The sequence below is a fragment of the Elaeis guineensis genome, chromosome 11 (genome assembly GCF_000442705.2).
Source record: "Elaeis guineensis isolate ETL-2024a chromosome 11, EG11, whole genome shotgun sequence".
Classification (NCBI taxonomy): Eukaryota; Viridiplantae; Streptophyta; class Magnoliopsida; order Arecales; family Arecaceae; genus Elaeis; species Elaeis guineensis.
Genome location: NC_026003.2, coordinates 117,675,450 through 117,697,644, shown reverse-complemented (window position 1 = coordinate 117,697,644; position 22,195 = coordinate 117,675,450). Strand labels below are relative to the sequence as shown.

General features: G+C 34.2%; 1 protein-coding gene across 1 annotated transcript; it reads right to left on the bottom strand.

Annotated features, from left to right (window-relative positions):
* Positions 1-360: 360 nt before the first annotated feature.
* Positions 361-2,352, bottom strand: LOC105053903 (E3 ubiquitin-protein ligase ATL4-like). Its single transcript, XM_019853636.3, has 2 exons — positions 883-2,352; positions 361-762 (listed from the first exon to the last, which is right to left on the bottom strand). Exon 1 carries the CDS (start codon positions 2,268-2,270, stop codon positions 1,200-1,202), a length of 1,071 nt encoding a protein of 356 aa, XP_019709195.1. The 5' UTR covers positions 2,271-2,352; the 3' UTR covers positions 361-762; positions 883-1,199.
* Between the last annotated feature and the right edge of the window lie 19,843 nt (positions 2,353-22,195).

The window sequence follows — 22,195 nt, the reverse complement described above, 5'->3', positions numbered from 1 at the left end:
TATATATATATATATATATATATATATATATATATATATATATATATATATATATATGATTGAATTTGCAATTCGATTATTTACTTCAAACAAAATGACTTCTATCAGAACCACCCTTCCACTTTCTCCAACCAAATGTGTCCTAAAATATGATATGTATAGCCTCGTTTATTCCACACTCGGTACGATGACTCCTAGCGTCAACTTTTCGTTATTTGCCATCTCAAATCGTATTGAAATTTTGTAATTACCCAAATAAAACATTAGTGTTACGCTGCGAAACATGTGCGATTACCAAAAAAAAAAAAAACATCTTTCTTGGGGCGCGCAAGTTTAATCTGCTTGATACGTATACAAGTATAAAATCAAATCAAGAATGGTGGTGTCGACTATTACAATACTTCCACCATACAATAATCATATTCTTCGTGTAACAGTTTAATTATGATAATATGGAGTAACACATAAAAATTAGCTGGCAACTAATAACAGTTGCGGCACACGTTCAGTATTTTCTTGGAGAAAGAATCTCACATCTTCTCAAGTATACCCACCCACATCTCAAGCCTTGAGCACATTCAACTAGTTGGGTGCTTCTACCAAAAAGACTAGTTGGGCGCAGTTGCCTGGCAGTGAAGCAATAAGCTATTAATGTGAGCATTGAAAGAGTGGGCGCGGTGTCGATCTGCCCTCGTCAGTGACACCATTCAATTCCAACCTCTCCCTAAGGCAACCATATCTTATTCAAGCTTCCTTCACCTCCTGGATTCAAAACCAAAATGTAAAGAAGATTAGAAGGACGAAGGCTTCGGTGAATGCCCGGAATGCAATAAATCTCTTGGGAACCACCAAAAAAACTCCAAGGCGACAAAACTCCCCTACCGTGGGTCGTGGACCCCGCCACCCCACACTTTTAACATTCTTGTGTACATTTTTATTTATTTCCACCCGGTGGGTGCCCCACACCATTTGTAAACCCGCATCGGCCCGCCGCCGAAGGACCAAGAGGCGAGAGCAGCAAGTCCGGAGGGTAGGAACCTGAACGCAACGAACGCCGACTCCCGAACGCCGTGATGGCCTTGCGTGTAATTTCTTCCGCAAGCCGTGGCTCTTTTCGTTGCCTGATTTTATCCTGAAGAAGCTTCGATGGAGGGCACCTGAGGGATTGAAGTAAAACAAAGAATGGGATTTATTTACGACTATGCCCCAACCAGCCATCGGTAGAAGGTGTAGTAACCGCTCAACTCTCCCTCCTCCTCCTCCCGATAGTTTCCCTCCAAGTCCCACGAGTCCCGTCCTCCGCCACCGCCGCCGCCGCCGCCGCCGTCGTCGTAGCGGTGGCTCCACCTCCCGGAGAACCGGAGCGAGGAGAAGGAGGACGACGCCGACGAGGTCAGCCGGTCCACATACTCCTTCAGCCAATTTCTTGACCCTCCTCCGGCAGCCTCCGCAACCGCCTCCCCGGGCGGCGGAGGCCCCGCCGGCTCCGCCTTGTGCTCCTTGGCCCTCCGGATCCGGGCCACCACCGCCTCCACCTCCTCGTCGACCACGTACTCGAACGACGATCCCAGCGAGTAGGATCGAAGGTGCGGCGGCGGCGGCGGCGGAGGCGGAGGTGGATTGGGGAGGGAGGTGCCAGCTTCGGCAGGGTCTAACTCTGCGGACGTCCTCCGGCGGCTGACGCTGCCGATCTCGATGTGGAAGCTGCTGGATCTGGGAGGGTTGTCCGCGGCGTCCGTCGCCGGGTGCAGCGGCGGGAGGGGAGGGGCCGGGATGGTGATGGAGGAACGGCACAGAGGGCAGGAAGAGGTGGATCGGAGCCAGGTATCGATGCACGAGGAGTGGAAGGCGTGGCGGCAGGCGGGGAGGAGGCGGAGCTCGTCGTGGGGTTGGAAGGGGGAGAGGCAGACGGCGCAGTCCGGCGACGACTTGGGGAGAACGACAACCGAGGAGGCGAGAGAGAAGAGCGGGAGGGAGTCGATCAGAGCCACCTTCTCCTTGTCGGAGAGCACCGACGAGGCGGCGGAGGCGGAGCGGCTATGGTGGATGAGCGGCGGGGCCGAGGAGGAGGTGGAGGAGGAGGAGCGGGAGAGGAAGCGACGGAGGAGGCGGAGGGCGGCGGAGGCAATGATGACCAAGGCGAGAATGGCGGCGATGATGAAGAGGCTGGGTTTGTACGTGGACGATGAGGAGGGGCCGCGGTGGCTGGAATCCCCCGACGGCGTTGGGAACTGCGGGAGGGGCGGCGGCGGCGGAGGAGGAGAGGCCATGTCGAAGCCGGAGAAAGTGAGAGATTTCTTGGGGTCTTTGTGTGCCTTCGGTTCTTCACCCCCCTCAACCTCGCTCTCTCTTGCCTTTTATATATTTCTCGTCTTTGGTTTTTTTCTCTTCCTTCATATCGATTTCTTTTTAGGTATTTCTTAACAATATTTGTACAGTAAAAGGACAACATGTGATGGTAAAAGTAAATGAGAAAAAAAAAAAAAAAAAAAGCTGCTTGATATAGTGGGAAAAAAAAGGGAATTTTAGATGTTAGTATTGTAAGTTTGCATCCATCCAAGTTTGTACGAAAAAGCCAGCAACATCCTTTCCTCTGATTTATGAAATCCTGCACCATTTTGGGTAAAACATTTTATATCACACATGTAAAATGGATTAAGAATTAGTTTAAGAAAAACTAAGAATAAGTTAGACTCACTTCTTGGAGGCTGTGTGAAGTTCCTAGCAAGAATGAAAAAGGTTGATTTTTTTTTTTTAATACAATACAGATTGATACATAGAGGAAAACACAAGGTATATAATTAAAATAAGACTTTGCTTATCTTAATGATAAGTAGCTAAGTTCGAAAGTAATGTTAGTCAGACATCATCTTTTGAAAGAAGTTTCGTAGGCATGATTGCATCATCTCAATACCTAATCTACACAAGTGGCTTTATGATGGATGTATATGAAAGTTGGAGCAATATTTTTCTTTTTAAAAAGAATTAAATTAGTCATATATGCCAATTCATCGCTAATAGTCAAACAAAGTATAAAATAATCATATTAAAAGTTGCAAAAACAAATCTATGGAAGAATTGTCAAGATCAACAACAAGAAAATTATTGTCCGTTGCCGGGAAAGCTTCATTTTCAGAAAAAAAATTACTAGAAAATTAGATATATTTCATTTACCATGGTCCATATGCACAATCTTTAACTTGTTAATTAAAAAAAATTTGATTCGATTGATGGCTAAGAAACAAAATCAATTTGCACTAAAATTTTTGGTGAAAGAAGGCAACAAAGTACAAAGGTTATGTAAGTGCTCTCACTATTGAATGCTAAACTTGTAGATTTATTTCTTTTTGTAGAATGATGGAAAAGAATGGGCAAGTCCTAATTAAAGATAATGCGAAGTTTTCAAAGGCACTCTCTAACTCGTGAATATTTTGATTTGTTATAGAGTTTATATTACAACAAAGAAGATCCTTTTCTACATTGTCTCTGCACGCACAAAGACTACACTCTATATTCGATAATAATAGAACACCATAGAGTTTCGAATGTTGAGTCAACCATTTGCCAATTTAATGCCAATTCAATTCGCTTAGCAGGCAATATTATTACCCACTTGTTTCCCATGACTTGAGATTTATAAAGATTTTTAGACATGCTGTGTAGTTTTCATGAGCTACTGTTCCCTCCATTCTTGCTAGAGGAAAAGTGTCTATCAGCACATAAAACAATACAATCCCTGTTGCAATAATTACATACTCAACATCATAATTGCATAGAAACTTTTGGAAACGTGCAATCAGCACCCAATTAAGATCTATCAAACATCAATAGTCAAGAGCAGTGACTTTCATAGCAACAAAGATATAATAACAATTAATAGGACAACCATGTAAGCAATGATGTGCAAAAAAATGCCTCCTCTTGTACCTTATCGACTAGATACATAAATATTTGAAAATTATTAAAGCGTGAGGAGGAAATTATCTTCTGTTTTATTTCGAAGTGATTTTTTTTTTCTTTCTCTGTTGCAATGGCTGCATTACAAAACTCTTCGATAAATACATCAATTCACATTGGATATCAAATATCCTAAAAAAAAATTTTTGATAGAGAACAAGTAGCCCCCCCCCACCCCATAATACCAAACTTATATGATCCATGATACAGAAAGCCATCCAATTAATTTCTGATAATAATGTGGATGATACCTAATTCCAATGCGCACAGCAAGCTGGCACAAGAGGAAATGGTGGTGGAGTGGAAAGTTGATTAATCTCATACATTATCATGATCCTAAAATATACATAACAACAAGCAACTAATTCCAACGTGCATGGTTGGTGATTTAAATAACAAGGGAGCAGCCATCAGAGGAAATGGTGGTGGAGTAGGAAATTGATTAATCTTATACATTGTCATGATCCTAAAATGTACATGACAACAAGTAACTAAATAAACAAATGATCCTCATAGCGTTGACAATGATTAGAGGAATGAGACTGGGTTTTTTTTTTTAGGCTCATATTAATAATTCACAATGGTTGGGGTGGAGCAAATGTGCTTCCGTGTCTGGATGTCTCCAAAGTACCTTTTGACCTGTTTCTCATACAATGCGCGTGACTTGCATGTGGTGGTGACCCTGAGACCTTGGGACTGCTTGTTGGGTCGGCAAAATATATAATATAAACTCACACCAACAGGGCTGCAGCGGTGCAACGCATGAATGTCAGCTGTGAAGATGCACTTGCCTTGTCGGAGCTCCAAGTCCAAGCTAAAGATGTACGTATATAGTATGGTGTAGCACAAGCAAGGTTCTTAGAGAGCTTTGCATACTTTAGACCATGTAAATGTTAATTTGATGATAGGCAAACTATGCACATATACTTCATGATAATATATATCATCCAAGTTTCAAAAAATAAATTTTAAATTCTGATAAAAAGAGTTCACGATTTCTCTTGATTGTGAATATCATCATGAGTTATCAAAATCATAACTATTGTTGTCGCATGATTAAAGATATTCCAGGGTCAAAATATTATGCCTATTATGATCGTACAATATCATGGTTATTATAGTTGTATTACTATAAGGGTGAATGGAAAAGATTATAATATATTTCTCGTACTTAACTTCATGAATATACTCTATAAATACACTAAAGTGAAAAGACTACTATAGTAGATTTATAATTGTATCCAAATAAATATGGTAGCTATATAATTATATCTATAATAACGAAGTAAATATGGTAAGTTTAACCCTGTAATCTCTATAATGATGCGACCATCATAGCCATGATATTTTATGACTAAAATAGACATGATATTCTGATCTTGAAATCTCTATAGTCATGCAATCATAATAGTCATGATTTTGACAACTCATGATAATATTCACATATATATTGAGATTGATTGTCACTTTGTGTGCCATCATTACTTCATAGAATTTTACATCTTTGCTTTATTTCTTCTGCAGATTGATTTGCTGATATTTTCATCAAAATTCATCATTCAAGCCATTTTCATCTCTTAATATTCAAACTCAAGCTTGCTTTCAATCATCCATCTTGAGTTTGAGAGAAAATATAAATTTTATTATTAGTTGTCAAAATCATAATTATTATGATCACATGATTATAGAGATTTCAGGATCAAAATATCATGCCTATTATGGTCGTAAAATATCATGACTACTGTGGTTTAATCACTATAGGGATTACATGGTCAAACTTACCATATATACCTGATTGTGATTATTAGATATAATTATATAGCTACCATATTTATTTGAATACAATTGCGTGCTACTATAATAGTCTTTCCACTTTAGTGTATTTACAGAGTTATATTCATAAAGTTGAGAATGAGAAATACACTATAATCTTTTTCATTCACATTGACAATGACTTTGTCATCACGATGCATGAAATTTCTTCCATGACAAGTTAGCATTGCTGATTAGAAAAAAGAAAAGAGAGAGAGAGAGAGAAAAAAAAAAGGACAAATGCCAAATTGAGAATACACCATAGATTTTGAGTTCGAAAGACTGAGAATCTATATAGAAAGGTGAATTTTTCAATACTAGTCTAAATTCTTCACCCTTGCTTCTGCACATGTGCGAGAAAAAAAAAGATAGATGCCAAATTGAGAATACACCATAGATTTTGAGTTCGAAAGACTGAGAATCTATCTAGAAAGGTGAATTTTTCAATACTAGTCTAAATTCTTCACCCTTGCTTCTGCACATGCGCGAGATACCACATTGGCCGTTGAATTAGGTCCTTATCGGAGGTCAATCCAATTATTGCTAAGGTCTAAGTTTGTTGATGAAGCCTGAATTTCAGGTTAATATGGTTCATTTCTCTCAGCTTAAGTTGGGTCCAATCAATAATACATGACTACAAGGATTAAGTCCTTTTCCTTTGGGACCCGTATCCAATTCATGGATCTAAACTTAAATTGGGACCAGAGTAGGCATATTTCAAACCCATAATTGAGAATATCTAGAGATTTTCCAAGTCCCAGTGGCTAGCACAAAGCCCTTGGGATGGCCCCCTCATGGATAGTGGTGGGAGCAAAGGGAATAAGATGCTGTCAAGCTTTCTCCAATTCGGACTACCATAGTAACTAGGGTTGGGCCCAGTGGCTCCACATGCATCGCTGGCTTGCCTTGTTTCCATTAGCAAGAGCCAGGAGGCACTACTATTAATGACGCACGGTAAACACCGGTAATTCCTTGGAAACTTCCAACGAGCCACTAGAAACGCGTCAGGACTTATTAAATTCCTGGAGAGTTTTCTGGTCACCAAGAAGTTGCATTTGGTTCTCGGGTAAACGGCTAATGGCCCCAGGATTCTGTCAGCTAGCTCGTTTCTTTATCATGATTTGGACAGCGTTTTGTTTGTCACCAATTGGAGCTTTCTAGGTCTCCTCTACTTGAGGTAAGGGATTGCCAAGTTCTAGGGCCATAAAGAGTTCGTTTGTGTTGTCTTGTGACTTGGTCTCGGCCTTTCGTAAAGAGGACGTAGGGAGTGACATAAGGATGGGATGTGTACAAAGGGGATGCTCCCTCAATAATTAAATTTGATTGATTCACTTGGGAGTTTGATTGGTTCTAGGTTTTCTTCTATAATCTGGCAGGAAGTCTGGTTAGTTTAGCTAATGTGGATTTTGGACAGTGACTAATGCCCTTTACCTCGTGCACAATAGGAATTCATGTACTTGAAGCAAGCAATAAGGTTCTTCATTATGCAAGGGATCATTCAAATTAACAACCATTACGGTGTTATAAAGTCGTCGTAACGATTCCCAACCTAGTTCACAATATTATACATATAAATCAGTCCATTATAATATGTTAGAAGTTGTTATAAAGTTTGCATTTTCCTGACACCTTTCATAACATTACCCATAGATTATGGATATTTAATGTTATCTAGCTATATTGACCCACATAATGAGAATAACAACCATTGTTTGACCTCTTGATCACTAACTCAATCAAAACAATATATATATATTTTTTTCTTTTCAATTAAAGTGAGGAAGACAAAGCCATATGAGGTGCATCGAAATGCCTCACATATAGTTTATTAGAAATGGCATAATATAGAGGGAAGAGTGTGCCTTTGCGTGGTTTGCAAACATGGCATGGTTGACCAAATGAATCATCACCAGCCTTTTTTGTCTCTGGAATTGTAAGTGGGGAGGTCGCTTGGATTAGAAAATAATACATTCATTTGTTTAGTAGCTCATTTTTTCCCTTTGTAGTGTTTCCTCAATGGGAGCTCAGATCTTTTTTTTTTAAAAAAAAAACATTATGATTGTTATGTATTCTTTGAGCCTCACAAGCTCTCTTTCCCTGTACAATGTCATGATGAAACAAGCCCAAGTTGGCATTCCCTTTCGTTTCTTTTTCTTGCGCTTCTACGTCGGCCTCATGATGAATTGAGAGCAAAAATTCACATGATTGGTTAATCAAATGATTATCTTGGATGTACTTATAAAGTTGTGTCCATGGGAAAAAAAATGAAGAGAGAGAGAGGAAGCATGCTACATCCTGTTGGAAATTGTTGGAGCAAAGAGAAAATAACAATGAAAATTTTTAAATAAAAATGACTTCAAAGCAGATAGTACAATCATTTTTTTAAAAACTTTTATTCGTCACCACCAATCAGGAGTACTTAACTTCGTTGATCGGATGTGTGCTATGTTGTGTTCCTGTATTATTTTAATTCATGAGATTAGACTGGCTATTTATAGATTAGTCCATATCTTTTAGGGTAGACATCTTCTTCTCGGAAAAGATATAGAAATATATATTTTCTTCAAAAATATGTGTCGCCCTAATGGACGTTTCCCTTTAAACTAGCTATTTATACAGTAATTCGTCTCTTTGAGGATAGACACTTTTGTAACCACCACAATGGTTGACTGATTTTAGTTTAAAATAAAAGGATTACTCCTTTTATTTTTTAAAATTATCCAACACATCGATTGTAGTACCTTTTCTTTAAGGATACATCATTTACAGTACTTATCTTAAAATTCTATCTCAAGAATATTAAAACCTATTGCAATATTCTGAGCTTGCACAAAGCACGATCTGTAGCAGGACATAAATAATTGAGTGGTTTGGGCAATTGCTTCAAGTCAAGGTAGACTGTTGGAGCTTTTTCCTACTTCATGACATTGTTGACTTCAGGTAGTTGTAGATCATGAAGATAAAAGTAGTTGTGACCCAAACTTTAAAATGTCTCAAATGCAACCATACCATACCAACTTCTCTTTTTTAACTGCTTATGCGCCAATGAATGATGATATCATCCCCAATTCTCACCACATACTCAATTAACATAAATCAGGCTTGGCTTCATTTGGAAATGTTGATAAACTTTAATAACATCCGGTCTTCTTACGAAAATAAGGTGGATTAGTTGGTCCCCTACTTATCCAAAATTTGAAGGTCTGGAAATAATGTTTGGTATGGACTTTTAGATTACTTTGAAACATTGGTGCACCAAACTGCCACACGGAAATCCTCAATCCTTGCAAATTTTTGGTACAGACGTACTTATGTTTCTTCAGCATTTTAAGAAGCCCCATATCCGCCCATACCTGTCCAAAGTCTCGTCTAAAAAAAGTCAATCATAAGATATTATTTAAATTTTTTGACTATATATAAATATTTAAAATTTTTCTAACGAATAATCGATATACAATTAAATATATGTCCGTACGGATTCTTACATACTCTCTTCGTTTAAGTCCTGATATTCTAATCAGATTGAGGATCTAAATTTATGTATCTATTCATAAACATCACGATCGATTTGTAATCAGTTCTAATGAATCCATACTGTCGGATTCACTCTGATATTATTTATAATAATTCAAGATCTCATCTAAAAAAAATCAACTAGAAAGTATTATTTGGATCTTTTGATCCGGCATAGGTAGCTAAGATCTTCCCAACGAATAATTGATGTGGGACTAAATACATGTCGTACGGATTCTCATAATTCTTTAAAATGCATTTGAAAAGAAAAAAGAAAATTTTCACCAACTATTCCATATTTGAATTATAATAGGAATTATTTAGGTCAAGTAGTCTTGAACCTTAAGTGTGGCTTCTTCAGTGTATTTTTCAAGAAATGATGGATATAGACTATGCAGAATCTTGTGTTGGTTGTTGTTGTTGTGGTTGGTGCCGCTTTGGTACTTGTTTAGTTGCTTTGATTGATTAATTAGTTATTTTTTTGTGGAGTTCTATTCACCTGAGATGGGATAATATTTTTTTTCTCTTTTTTTTTTTTTGAGAAGAGCAACATCGTACGCATGAACTATGTTGAAAGATTTTCTATCACAATAATAACATTAGTCCTGAACAAACTACATGGTAGATTAATTTTCCCTCATATTCATTTATTTTAACCCATCGTGCATCCAAAAGTCAACTATTAAATAACCTCTGCGATCCATTGTGCCTCGCATGTATCTTTTTGAGGAGTCACATGTGTTGCCCAACATTTTCCGGCAACTTTGTTATGTTGGTTTCATCTCAACTAACATATCTTTTTTTTTTTTTTCCTTCTTTCTTAGATGACGTAAGTTTTCTTTTGCAAGGAGTTGTATTATGTTTTAACAAGCCACCCTTGAAGGCAAAAGTCAAAGCCAACTACATGATGAGCCAATGACCTTCAGCAACGAGTCATCATTTGTAGCATTAGTAGCAAAAAAAAATCTACAGTAAATCTATTCGTACATGCCAATGGATGCATTAAAATACTAAGAACGTAAGAATGAATAAATTATAAAAATATTTAAACAGTTTAGATAAACATCATATAATCACTCAATCATCGTGTACAGTGATTGAATTATATACGAAAGGAGGGAGTGGGATTCGCTATATGCGTCAATCACCGTCCGTTCGCATATGCAAACGGATATACCATAGACTTTTTCTTAAGACTCGTTTGGTTCGCGGAAAAATTTTTTTTTCCCAAGAAGTAACTTCCCAGAAAGTTACTTTCTGAGAATAGAATTTTGGTACGTTTGGTTAACCATGAGAAGGTGATTTATTATAAAGTAGCTTATGTTTGAATGAGCATCTATTTTTTTGAAAAAATTATGTAAAATACCTATTATATCCTTAGTAGATGTAAAACTATACATTTTTACTCATAAACTTTATATAAATATAAATATTATATTTATATTAATATAAATATAATATTAATATATTATAATATAACATTAGATCATAATAATTTATTATGTTAATATAATACTAATATATTAATATTATATTAATATAATATAAATATTTTAATATAAAAATTTATTAATATAGATATAAATATAATATTATATTAATATAAATATTATATTAATATTAATAAAAATATTATATTAATATAAATATTAAAATAATATTAAATATTAATATTATATTTATATAAATATTTAGGATAATATTAATATAATATTATACTACTATTCAGTATTTCATTCTAGCAATCCATTGATATTTTACTAAATTTTAGTTATGGATCTTAAAAAGATATTTTAGGAAAGAAAAAAGTACCATCACTTCCCATATCATGGGAAGTGTCAAAATTCATCTCTTCCATGAGTTTCTATTTTTCATAAAACGTGAGAAGTGATTTTCTATGAAAAATACTTTTTCTGCACTCTCTCCTCTTAAAACTTCAACTAAACAAGAATTTTTTTTTTTATTTTTTAGGAAGTATCTCTTTTCCTCTTCCATTTTTCATCAACCAAACCAGGGGTAACAAAGCAAAAGAATGTTGAGACCCCTAGTTACCCTATTAAAAGCAATGGCTCAGGTAATAAATTTAAACTTGAATGGCCAACAGACGACATTAATAATTTATGCAGTCATATCCTTCTTTCTTGACAAGGGATTGTGCGTTAGGCTTAGACACATGTTTTTGCTATTTATAGACAAACCTAGAGATGTTGGCCTTTTGGTATCCCCGGCTGCGAGATGCAGTGGCAAGTTGGAGTTATCTATGTTGCTTAAGCTCTGAAACCTCCCCATCGTCCAATAGAGACACATTCACCACTTACTTACGTGTTGCATTGTGCGACAACACAAGCCCTTTTGAGTTATGGTAATAATATAGATCTAACTTAGGAGGTACTAATACAAAATTTGAAGGTTCAGAGGTCTCGAAGGTATGTTCGTTGCATGTTACCGAAAAAATATTTTGAAAAAAATCTAGTTTTCTTTTTGTTTGTTTCAACAAAAAATTGATAAATTTGGGAAGTTTGCAATCAGATGGCTCATTTTTTTTATATGCATCACGGTTCATTGCCACGTAACCACCAAAGATGCATTTGGTTACACTTTTTAAATTTTAAATTTTTAATTTTTTTAAATTTTTAAATTTTTATTATTAAATAAAAATAAAAAAAATAAAAAATATATTTGATAACTACGTTGCTATAAAGCAAGCAATATTTGGGAACGGTAAATGAACAGTTCGACGAGAGATAAAGATTCAAAAAAAAAAAGAAGAAGAAGGTGGGAAGGTGACGAGCTCGACAAAGAAGAAAGATTCGGACTCTTTACTTTATAATTTAACATTTTAAATTTATGAAAATATAAAAATATAAAAATAAATTTTAAAAAATAAAAAATTTTATTTTTTATTTTTTATAATATTATCAAATATTATTTTTTAATTTTTATTTTTTAAAAATTAAAAAATAAAAAATATTTTTTTAATGACAAACCAAATGCACCCCAATCATTGCTTGAGCCGGTTTTGCATTCCATGAGACACTGAGATATGACAATATATAAAATATTTTGTGTAATATTCTTCAGCCATCAGAGTGATCTCAGGATCGAAATCTCGCTCTGCCATGAGTTTTAAAGCTTTCCGGGCATTTTTACCTGAATTTTATAAAGATGGTAAATTAAAAGTACTGCTCTTTTTGGTACTAATCAGTAAATGAAAGTATGATTTAAAGTACTGCACTTTTCTTTTTTGTTTGGTTAGAAGCTTATTCTCTTTCCTTTAATAAAATATTTTTAATAAGAAAAAGTAGAATGATAAAGACACTGCAATGGCTTTTGCAAGCATTTATTTTACATTATGTAATCTTTTTTTTCTGAAACAAAACATTGTCTAAGAAGGAAAGAAGAGATTGACCGGCTAAACAAAATGCAAAAGTACTTGATCGGATGTCATTTGACAACCTATGCTTTTTTCAATTTATTTTCTTTTCTTTAAGATTTCTTTTATATAAGAAGGAAAAAAGAACAAAAAAAATATTTGATGGAATATTATTTTAGCACCCTATGATACAAGAAAGACTCTTAGGAAACTATATTTTTTGTTATCTTCAATAAATTAAGTTTTTTTTTTCTTTTTTTTGAATAAAAATCATGAGAACTCATGAAAAAAGTTAATGAACCTGCATTGACAACTTTTCTCTTTAATTTATGGCTTCTTTAAAATCGAATAAAAATACCTGCCATACATCTTACAAAGAAAACTATTGAAAATATAAGAAGATTTTAGTTATAAGTCAAGACTTGCCCAATGTTCATATCTCATTCCTTAGCATTTATAGGTTTTGGCTCGAACATTGGATGCTGCATTCTTCAGTATTTGAACATAGATAGATATAACACGAGCACATCTTCGTCCCTTTTCTTCAAACTCTATGCAAATATTAATTTTTTCTTGGTGCATAAATGAATAAAAAAATAAAATTAGATGCAAATGTTTAATAAGCATATTTTCGTTCGATTTTTTTTCTGTACATGTTATATTAAATTCTGCATAACTGTGGTTTTATACAAGTAGCAAGATAAATACCAATAGAACTTACACAATTTGATTTTGGTCTGATATATTTTGTGAATATATAATAGTTGATATATATATATATATATATGTATCTATGACCAACAACAACTAGATTTGGGAAAATTGGAGTTACGACATGCCTTGTAAGTTGTAACACTATATAAAAATAATTCTATGTTTATAAATCTTAGCTCTTAGTGGCTTGTTGTCGTAGTTAAATGAAAAGTAGTCTAAAAGTCTCTTGAGATTAGTTGAGTAGGCTTGCGTTAGTTGCCTGCTATAAGATAGCTAGTTGTGGGGCTTTTCTTGAAAAAAGACTAAAAGCTTCACTATCACTCATAACTTGCATCGTGGTCATGGTCTCGTGGTCGGCTCTCTTTTGATATTTCCTTCCTGCTTTCCTCTATGTTTTATTGTTTTTTTCTCAACTTATGCATACAAAACTTTCTATTTTAGACGAATAAATGTGTTGAGACATCGAAGAAAATAATAGGTCAGAGCTTAATGATTTTGGAGTGTCCTAAACTATACTAAGATCAGCTTTATGAATTTTCCTTGTCAGTCATCAGACACCTTTGATGTACTATCAAAGCATCTAACTTTATTAAAAGAAAAAGGAAGGAAAGTAACTGACAATTAGACCAATATGGTCAGCAAATCTCGAGTCTAAATCAGCAGGAACTAAGAACTTTCCATTTGTCCATGGCTGAGGAACTGGGAGAGCAACAAAAGCTGGCTGCATTAGATCCCTCGTCAAAAAAAAAAGAGTGCATGACGAAATGATACCAACCTTCAGGACCAGTTTCACTTTGCTTTTCATAATATACCAGTACTCATTTGAACGAAGCCATATGGCATCATAACTCGCCATGAACATATGGGGAAACGCCGGACGCCAAAAGGAGCCTGTAGAGCCCCACTCTGCAGCCAACTGACTCCAATAATTCTCCATGTTAACACCATTGCTGAGCGATGTCAGAGCTCCATAAACGACATTCTGTATTCTCTCTTGAAATGCTTCTTGATAGAGATAGATGACTGACAAACTGCAGTTTGTGAATGGGGTCTTATCCTAGCGTTCCCCTTGGTTCAGGCTCTTCTCTTCTGCACAAGTTTGGTGTAATTAACATGTTACTCCTTTGAGCTAGGAGATTAAAGTATTCCTAAAAAGACATGTATTTGTGATTGCAGGTATGAGTTTAGTCCGATATATGCTATACATTGGTTGATCTTGGACATTTATATAGGACCAAAGAACTCAAATAACATCAACTAACTCAACTTATAATTGGACACTGAAGCACAGATCTATAGAGGCTGACTGTGGACTAATCAAGATACTTATGATTAGATTTGTGGGACTTATGAGGAGCCATGTGAGCATGTATTATTCCATATTGATTATGCATTAGATAGATTTTGGATACTTAGATTAAGGAATCCACATGATAACTTTCGACTAGTTTTTTTTGGATAAGAACCTAAGTTGTTGCAATAGATCATCTCGTTGCTCTTCGGTAGCATATTTTCAATTAAAACTTCATTCATAACAGTGCTTCCTTGCTTGTACCAGAAGGACATGGATGGGAAAGAATGAAGAGGATAAAGATGAAACCCAAAGGCTGGTTGATACAATTAGGAGCGTATGGTTTTTTTCTTTTCCTGAGATTAATATTTTATTACCATTCCTAACTGTGAAGATTTCTGAGATTTTTTCCGATCCTTCTCCCGAGTTAGAGTTTCACTGCATAGGCTACCCTAGATTTGATAAGAAGAGGCTTCGAATGGCAACAACGATCATCCAAAGAAGGCTTGGGCTAGGCCATGGTAATTTCCTGTCATATGTTTTCTTTGGTCCATGGGAAGTAGACATTACGTGTAAATAAACAGCGACTCTTCTTCGTATGAACAAAAGAACAACGTTTTATTAACAAAACTGTTTCGACTAAGCTTGTGCTCAATAAAGTTGGCATTTAGCTCGTAGCAAGTGTTGATACCCTAACAAATTGTCGAGGTGAGGTGAGTTGCTCAATTAATCTATCCAAAGCTAGAAACTTGACAACCCTAATGTTCGATAGGAAAAGCAAAATTGGATGAAGTCTCCAGGAATCTCAAACTAGACCCCGCATTTTGTTTAATGTAGAGATGCCATTATATTATCCACTCTTCTTTCCATGAAAGGATTGGTACCTCTTGCATCAGGGAAAAAAAAAAAGGAACAATGAGGGCTTGTCTAGATAATGATGTACAATCCAATAGAATTCACAAGAACACATACCATACAACATCATTTCACTGTGTTTACAGAATTTTTTTCAAAATGGATTGGCTCGAATCCCATAGGGCGAAAAACAATTACCTTACCCTTTTTTTTTTTTTTGCTGTTCTATAATAATGAACTGGAAGAGGTCCGGTTAACATGAGCTAGACCAGGCCAAATATTCTATAATATTAGATATAATCTATGCACTTAACAAAGGTAGGTGCTAAACAATCAAATTCTATTTTCTGTAGGATTTTTAGGCCAAGCCTGCATCAATATCCAAACAGAGTATTGGTAATTTACTACATGAATCCTATTTTGATTCCAAAATCATCATGTATTGGCTGTATAGACAAACTATTTATTGATCAGTAGAGAATAACAAGCCAATACCCTGAATCTATGCATCAATTATTATATGGAGCATACATTTCGCAACAACAAAGTTAATATTAGATTCAGCAATATAATTCTCTAGCAGTTCTATCCCACATTATTCCACCAAGCATCAAGCTTTGCTTTGGTTATTAAACTCTTCCCTTCCAAGGGTTCACACTTTCCGGAAGTGGAGATTTTCAAATTATTTTTCACGAATTGCGAAGCATCTTCAGAAACTTTGTTCCCATTAACCCACAATATCCGTGGGGATCCAAGAGCGGGCACCAGCCATAGCCCATAGGCCTATTGGGCCCGAGCAGTGAGTTGGCCCATGTGCTATACATCTTGCGTGACCCACATATCCATGGTGATCCAGCGAAATTCTTTGTGCACCGCAAGTGGTGTAGAAAATCCAACGTGGAGCACACTGTCTTATCCGATTGGTCCACATAGTGATCATTTTTTAACATATATTTAATGCCTACAGGTTGGCTTTTTCGTTTAAAAATTTTGTATAATGAAAATATCTCTGTTCTTTGAAAAAATTATGACATTGTATGTCCATGACATCTTGCGTCCAAAAAATTATAATTTTTATTCACATGATGTCATAATATAACACAGAATATCATAATATACATAGAATATCATAATCTTTTCAAAAAATAAGAGTATTTTCGTCATTCAAAATTTTCAAACAAAATAACTAACTTGTAGGCATTAAATGCATATTGAAAAATGATCGGACAAAAATGCCTCTTTCATATTATAATATCTTAGGCCATATTATAATATCTTTGTCACGTCCCTGATCCAAAATTATGAATCGAGGGTCATGGCAACCACCGCATACTCATAAAAAACTCTTTCCATAAGCATGCAAGGCATCTTATCATGCTATCCTAAAACAACAGCAGAATAATTAGTCAATAATTCAAATCCAAAATATAACGATCTAAATTTTTTTTTTTAATATCTCAATAAATTCAACAATGATTCATAGACCTTACATCAAATTCAATAAAACTTTCAACCGAAAATAAAAGTATAGAGATTCTGCTTCTGATCACTTTTCCATTCATATCTTGTATCATCTTAATTCCTCAACATCTGTAAAAACAGTAAAATAAGAGGTAATGAGCTAGACAGCCCAGTAAGCAATGATCACTTTTCAACAAATTTCATCAGATATTTAAATAAATAATTATTTATAGAAAATAATCATTTAGAGTTCATCAATTCGAAATCAATTTCAATTATGCAACATAATTCATACCAAATTCATTTCTTTTTCGAAAATTTAAGTTTCTTTCCAGATTTCAATTTCTTTTGTTCTTAAATTTTTTTCGTCAACCATGAGCTATGACCATATTTTTCCTGTAGCAGGATCATAACACCGCGTATCTTCTTGCGGTGAGCTGCGAATCATCTGGCAGCAAAGTCCTTCGGAACCGCTGGTCTCTCTGTCGGTTTGTCGCTGGTCTCTCTGACGACGTAAACCCCCAGGACAAATCAATTGCCAACGTATATGCCCCCATTGGCAAGGTCCTTTACATAGTCAGGTTGTTAATTCATATTGTTTCTTATATCATAATTCTTCATAAATCATGTTTCATATTTTAATTTCGATAATAAAATATATAATAATGTAGTATCGAAATCAATCAATATAATGCATCATGAAATCAATATGTTCAATCATGCTTCATCATAACATTTCAAATAAGATATTTTCGTAACAAAATACTATTCATCCAATTCATGCATCGTTTCACAAATTATGTCAGAAAAATATATTATAATTTATCGATAAATCTAGAAAAAGTGAAATATTACTTACCTCAAATGCATTCCAATAAATCCACATAATTCTATAAATTTTCTTCCAAAAATTCTGTTCGTAGATCATATCGCAATATCCCATGATTAAACATCCACAATCCTATACAAAATCAATTTCAATAATTAGAAAGAATACGAATACCATATTTCAACGGTTTAGATTGGATCCGATCATCTAATTTTATCTAATCAAAATCTAATTAGGACCTAAACAATCCAAAGTTTGACTATCAGATCAAATCGGATAAGAAGTGATAGGACCGAGGTTTCTTCATCGATTTCATAAAATCAAGTAGAGAGAGATAATTAGAGGTGAGAGAATTCATGAGGTACAATTCGAATTGATCAGGTGACACAATCTAATATTATGATTGATCCAATATCTCGATTGGTGAAATCAACATGATCAAATCAAGTCATGGCTAGATCGAAATCATGGATGATCAAATCTAAAGATTCATGGTCTGATCAAGGTGGATGCCAGTACGCTGTCTGACAATCATGGATCAGGGTTCTTCATTAGAATCAGATCAAGACTATTAAAAAAAATTTTTTCATTCACTAATCTTTTTAGAGAGAAAATCAATCAAGAGAGAGAATATTTTAGAGAGAGAAAATTTTAGAGAGAGAAAATTCATCTTGGACTTCTCAGACAATATGATTCAACAAATTCGATCGATCGGATCAAATCATGCTAAAATTACCATGGAGACAATTCAATAAAATTATGAAAAATAAAATCTAAAAATATCTGATCTGATCAAAATGGATGTCGGTATACCGTCCGACGATCACAGATCAAAAATCCATCACGAGGATCATTTAAATTCATCATTATTCTTCTCAAAATTTTAGAAATCTTAGGAGAGAGAAATAATCTAGAGGGAGGATTCTAGAGAGAGAAAGTAGAGAAAAAAAGTTCAATTTTAGAGAGAGAAAATACTAGTTCAGACTGAAGAAAGAGAGAAAAGAGAGAGAAACTCTCTTTCTTATATTTTATTATTTATATCATTATTTATTAATTAATTAATTTTATTTTTTCTTTCTTCTTTTCTTTCTTTCTTCTTTTTTTTTCTTTTTCTTCACGGAAGAGAGAGAAGAAAATCCTATTTATTATTATTATATTATTTTTTTCTTTTTTTTTCCTTCTTTTTCTTTTCTTTTTCTTTTCTTTTCCTTCTTCTTCTTTTCTTTTTCTTTTCCTTCCTTCTTCCCATGGGTTCCTTTGGGCCGAAACAGGGGATCTCACAATACCCTGTTGGCTGGCCGGCCGGCGGTGCAATCGGCATGGGACGACCATCGGCAGGAGGGGAGGCGACCCAACGACAAGAAGAGGGCCAAACCGGTGGTCGGCGGTGACCATCGGCGTCGGAAATCAAAGAAAAATGGCAAAAATAAAAGTTTCTTCCGCAACAAAATCCGGCGACACCGATCGCCGGCGAGCGTGCACACAGGCATGGGAAGGAAAGGGGAGAAGAGAGGAAGGGGAGGAGGCTTACCTCCGACGTCGGCGAGGATTTTTCGATGAGCAATTTGATGGGCACAGGGACGGGTCTCCGTGAGGATTTTCTGGCGATTGCCGCCGACTGGATCTCAGGTCTTTGGTGGAAGGGAGAGAGGAGGGATCTCCTCCTTAAATAGAGCCGGAGGGAGCTCTTTTTCGACTCCGATTGGGAGCCGGCGAGAGGAGGAAGAAGACTCCCTTTGGGAGTCTTTTCCTCTATTTTTTTTTTCGTTTGGGCTTTGGCTGATTCTAGGCTGGGATTCTTACTCGGGCCGGGCCATCACATTCTTCTCCTCTAAAAAAAATTTCGTCCTCGAAATTTTTCTTGCTTGAGTCTTCATAGTTTCTTACTTGAATCTCATCCACAAATATTTCAATATTCTAATTCTTGGTATGAATTCATTCTTAAATCATTTCATAAGGAAAAAGTTGGTACATCAAATATCGATCTGAAATGGAACCATTCATTTTCTTATTTATCAGGACCAACATCTCAAAGATTTTCAATATTTCAAGATTTCGAAATTATGATCTCAATTCCTATAAAAATTAATGTTCAATATCTCATGACTCAAATTAAAATCAAATCTATCTCCTGTGAATAGAAGAAGGTCAATGTCTCTATTCTTGCATAAGAACTTCATTCACCATCATCATTCATTTTTTTTTTAATATTATCCACTCTTAATTTCAACCCATCATAAGATAGGAAAAATATACTTATGTGAATCATATGATGACATCCCAATCAATCAAAATTCAAAAATATTTTTTCTTATTCGTACTTTCAAAGGTTGAAGATTTATCATTTCAATCTCATTCTTGAACTTTTGATATTTTAATTCTCGATATAACTTCATCATTAAGTCATTTCATAAAGATCAATATCACCATTGTTGATTAAATCAATATCACTATTTTTAGTCATCGAAATTTTCTTACTCAAACCCTCAAACTCTTAAATATTCTAATTCTTGAAGTAAATTTTATCATTAAGTCATTCCATAATAAAAATCGATAACTCAAAAGTTGATCTAAATCAAAACTATATTTTTCTTATAATCAAAATCAATGTCTCTATTCTAAGTAAGTATATCAATTTTCTTTATCTAAACATTAACAACTCTTAATTAATCGATTCATTATCAAATTAAATTATAAATAACTTCAATCCATATTTTGTAGAATAATCGTCAATATCAATAGATAACCTCAATTTTTTTTCATTTAGTCAGAAAAATAATAATAATCAAAAGAGTCCAAACTTCAAATTTTATTATACCCTGGAGATAAATATTTGAGTATAATAATCTAAGATCGAAATCATTATTCGATAAACAATTTCAAATTCTTCCTAATAAATAGAGAATTATAAAATTTAATTCTAGGATAGAAAAAATTTATTTTTAAATATTCTAAATCTAAAATCAAAAATCAAAGGTCCACTTATCCTAGAATTAGGATGCTAAATATATATATATATTTTTAGCATAGTAGGTGGAAGCACTACTTTTAAAAATTACATTAGGATATCTAAAATAATTCAAAATTTTTAAAATATTATTCTTTCTAATATCAATAAATTTTTTGTATCAAACTATATCATCTATCATAATTCTTTGACTCAAAGAATCAACATTCCTGACTTACTCAAAGTAATCCGGATTACCATGCTTCCGCTGCACACTCTGATCTAACAATCAAAATTTCTTAGGTTCACAAAAAAAAAAAGTTTGATCAAATTATTTCTTTATCTTATCAATAGAAAAGATCTAAAATTTTAAATTTTAATTGAAGTCAAAGATTAACTTTCGATTCTCATTCATACTTTTACTGGTGTACAATAATCTTGATTAATCCTTGAGTCCAATATCATATTTAAAACTATATAGATTTACTATAATTAATATGAATCAAATCTTAATTCTTATATCAATTCAATTCGATAATTTTCAAATCAAAATTCTTATAAGTCAAATCAATGAAAAAAAATCTTTCGATGCTCCATCAAATTTGGACATAATCCGAATATATAAAAATTTCAAACTATTATTATTTTTTTAAAATTTTTATCATCAAGATCCTTAATATCTATCAGGTATCTTTTCACATCAATCATACAAGCCTCAAAAGTCAAATCTTTATTTAATAGTAGATTCAATTAGGGACCTCGTTGACAAAAATAAAGGAACTCCATATCAATTTCTAAATCCAAAATTTCTAAATTATAAATTCACATGGTTCTGATAATCTGAAATAAATATAAATCAGATCTTTTATCTTAATCTAAAGATATCAATTTTTTTATTAACAACCTCAACAATAATATCAGAAAATCTCTTGATCAACTTAGATACGAAATCTTTAAATTGAAATTTCATATACATCATATAGTCTCCAAGAGATATAATAAGATCCATTATTTAGATCTAAGGATAATGATTAAAGATTCCAGTACGATGAATATCCTACAATCTCAAAATCAATTTCATCAATAAGAAATAGGCTTCTTTGCAATATCTCCAAATATGCATTCATCCTAATATGCCACTTTATATATAATCCACATACCAAATTCAATTTTGATAAATATTCCAATCAAGCATCATAAAAAAAAACTTTCTTAGCCCATTCTGGAACAACATTTTATTATCAAATCTTTATCTTACCAATAATAGTCAACTTCTCAACTAGAAGTAATATCATAATATTATTCTCACATCGAATTTGAACTTACGATTCATTTGAATAACCAATGATCAAATTAATAACCATAATGCACAATAAAATTTTATGTCAATCCTTTTGTGATTACTTTCAATCAAAATCTAACTAATCATATCATGATCTATAG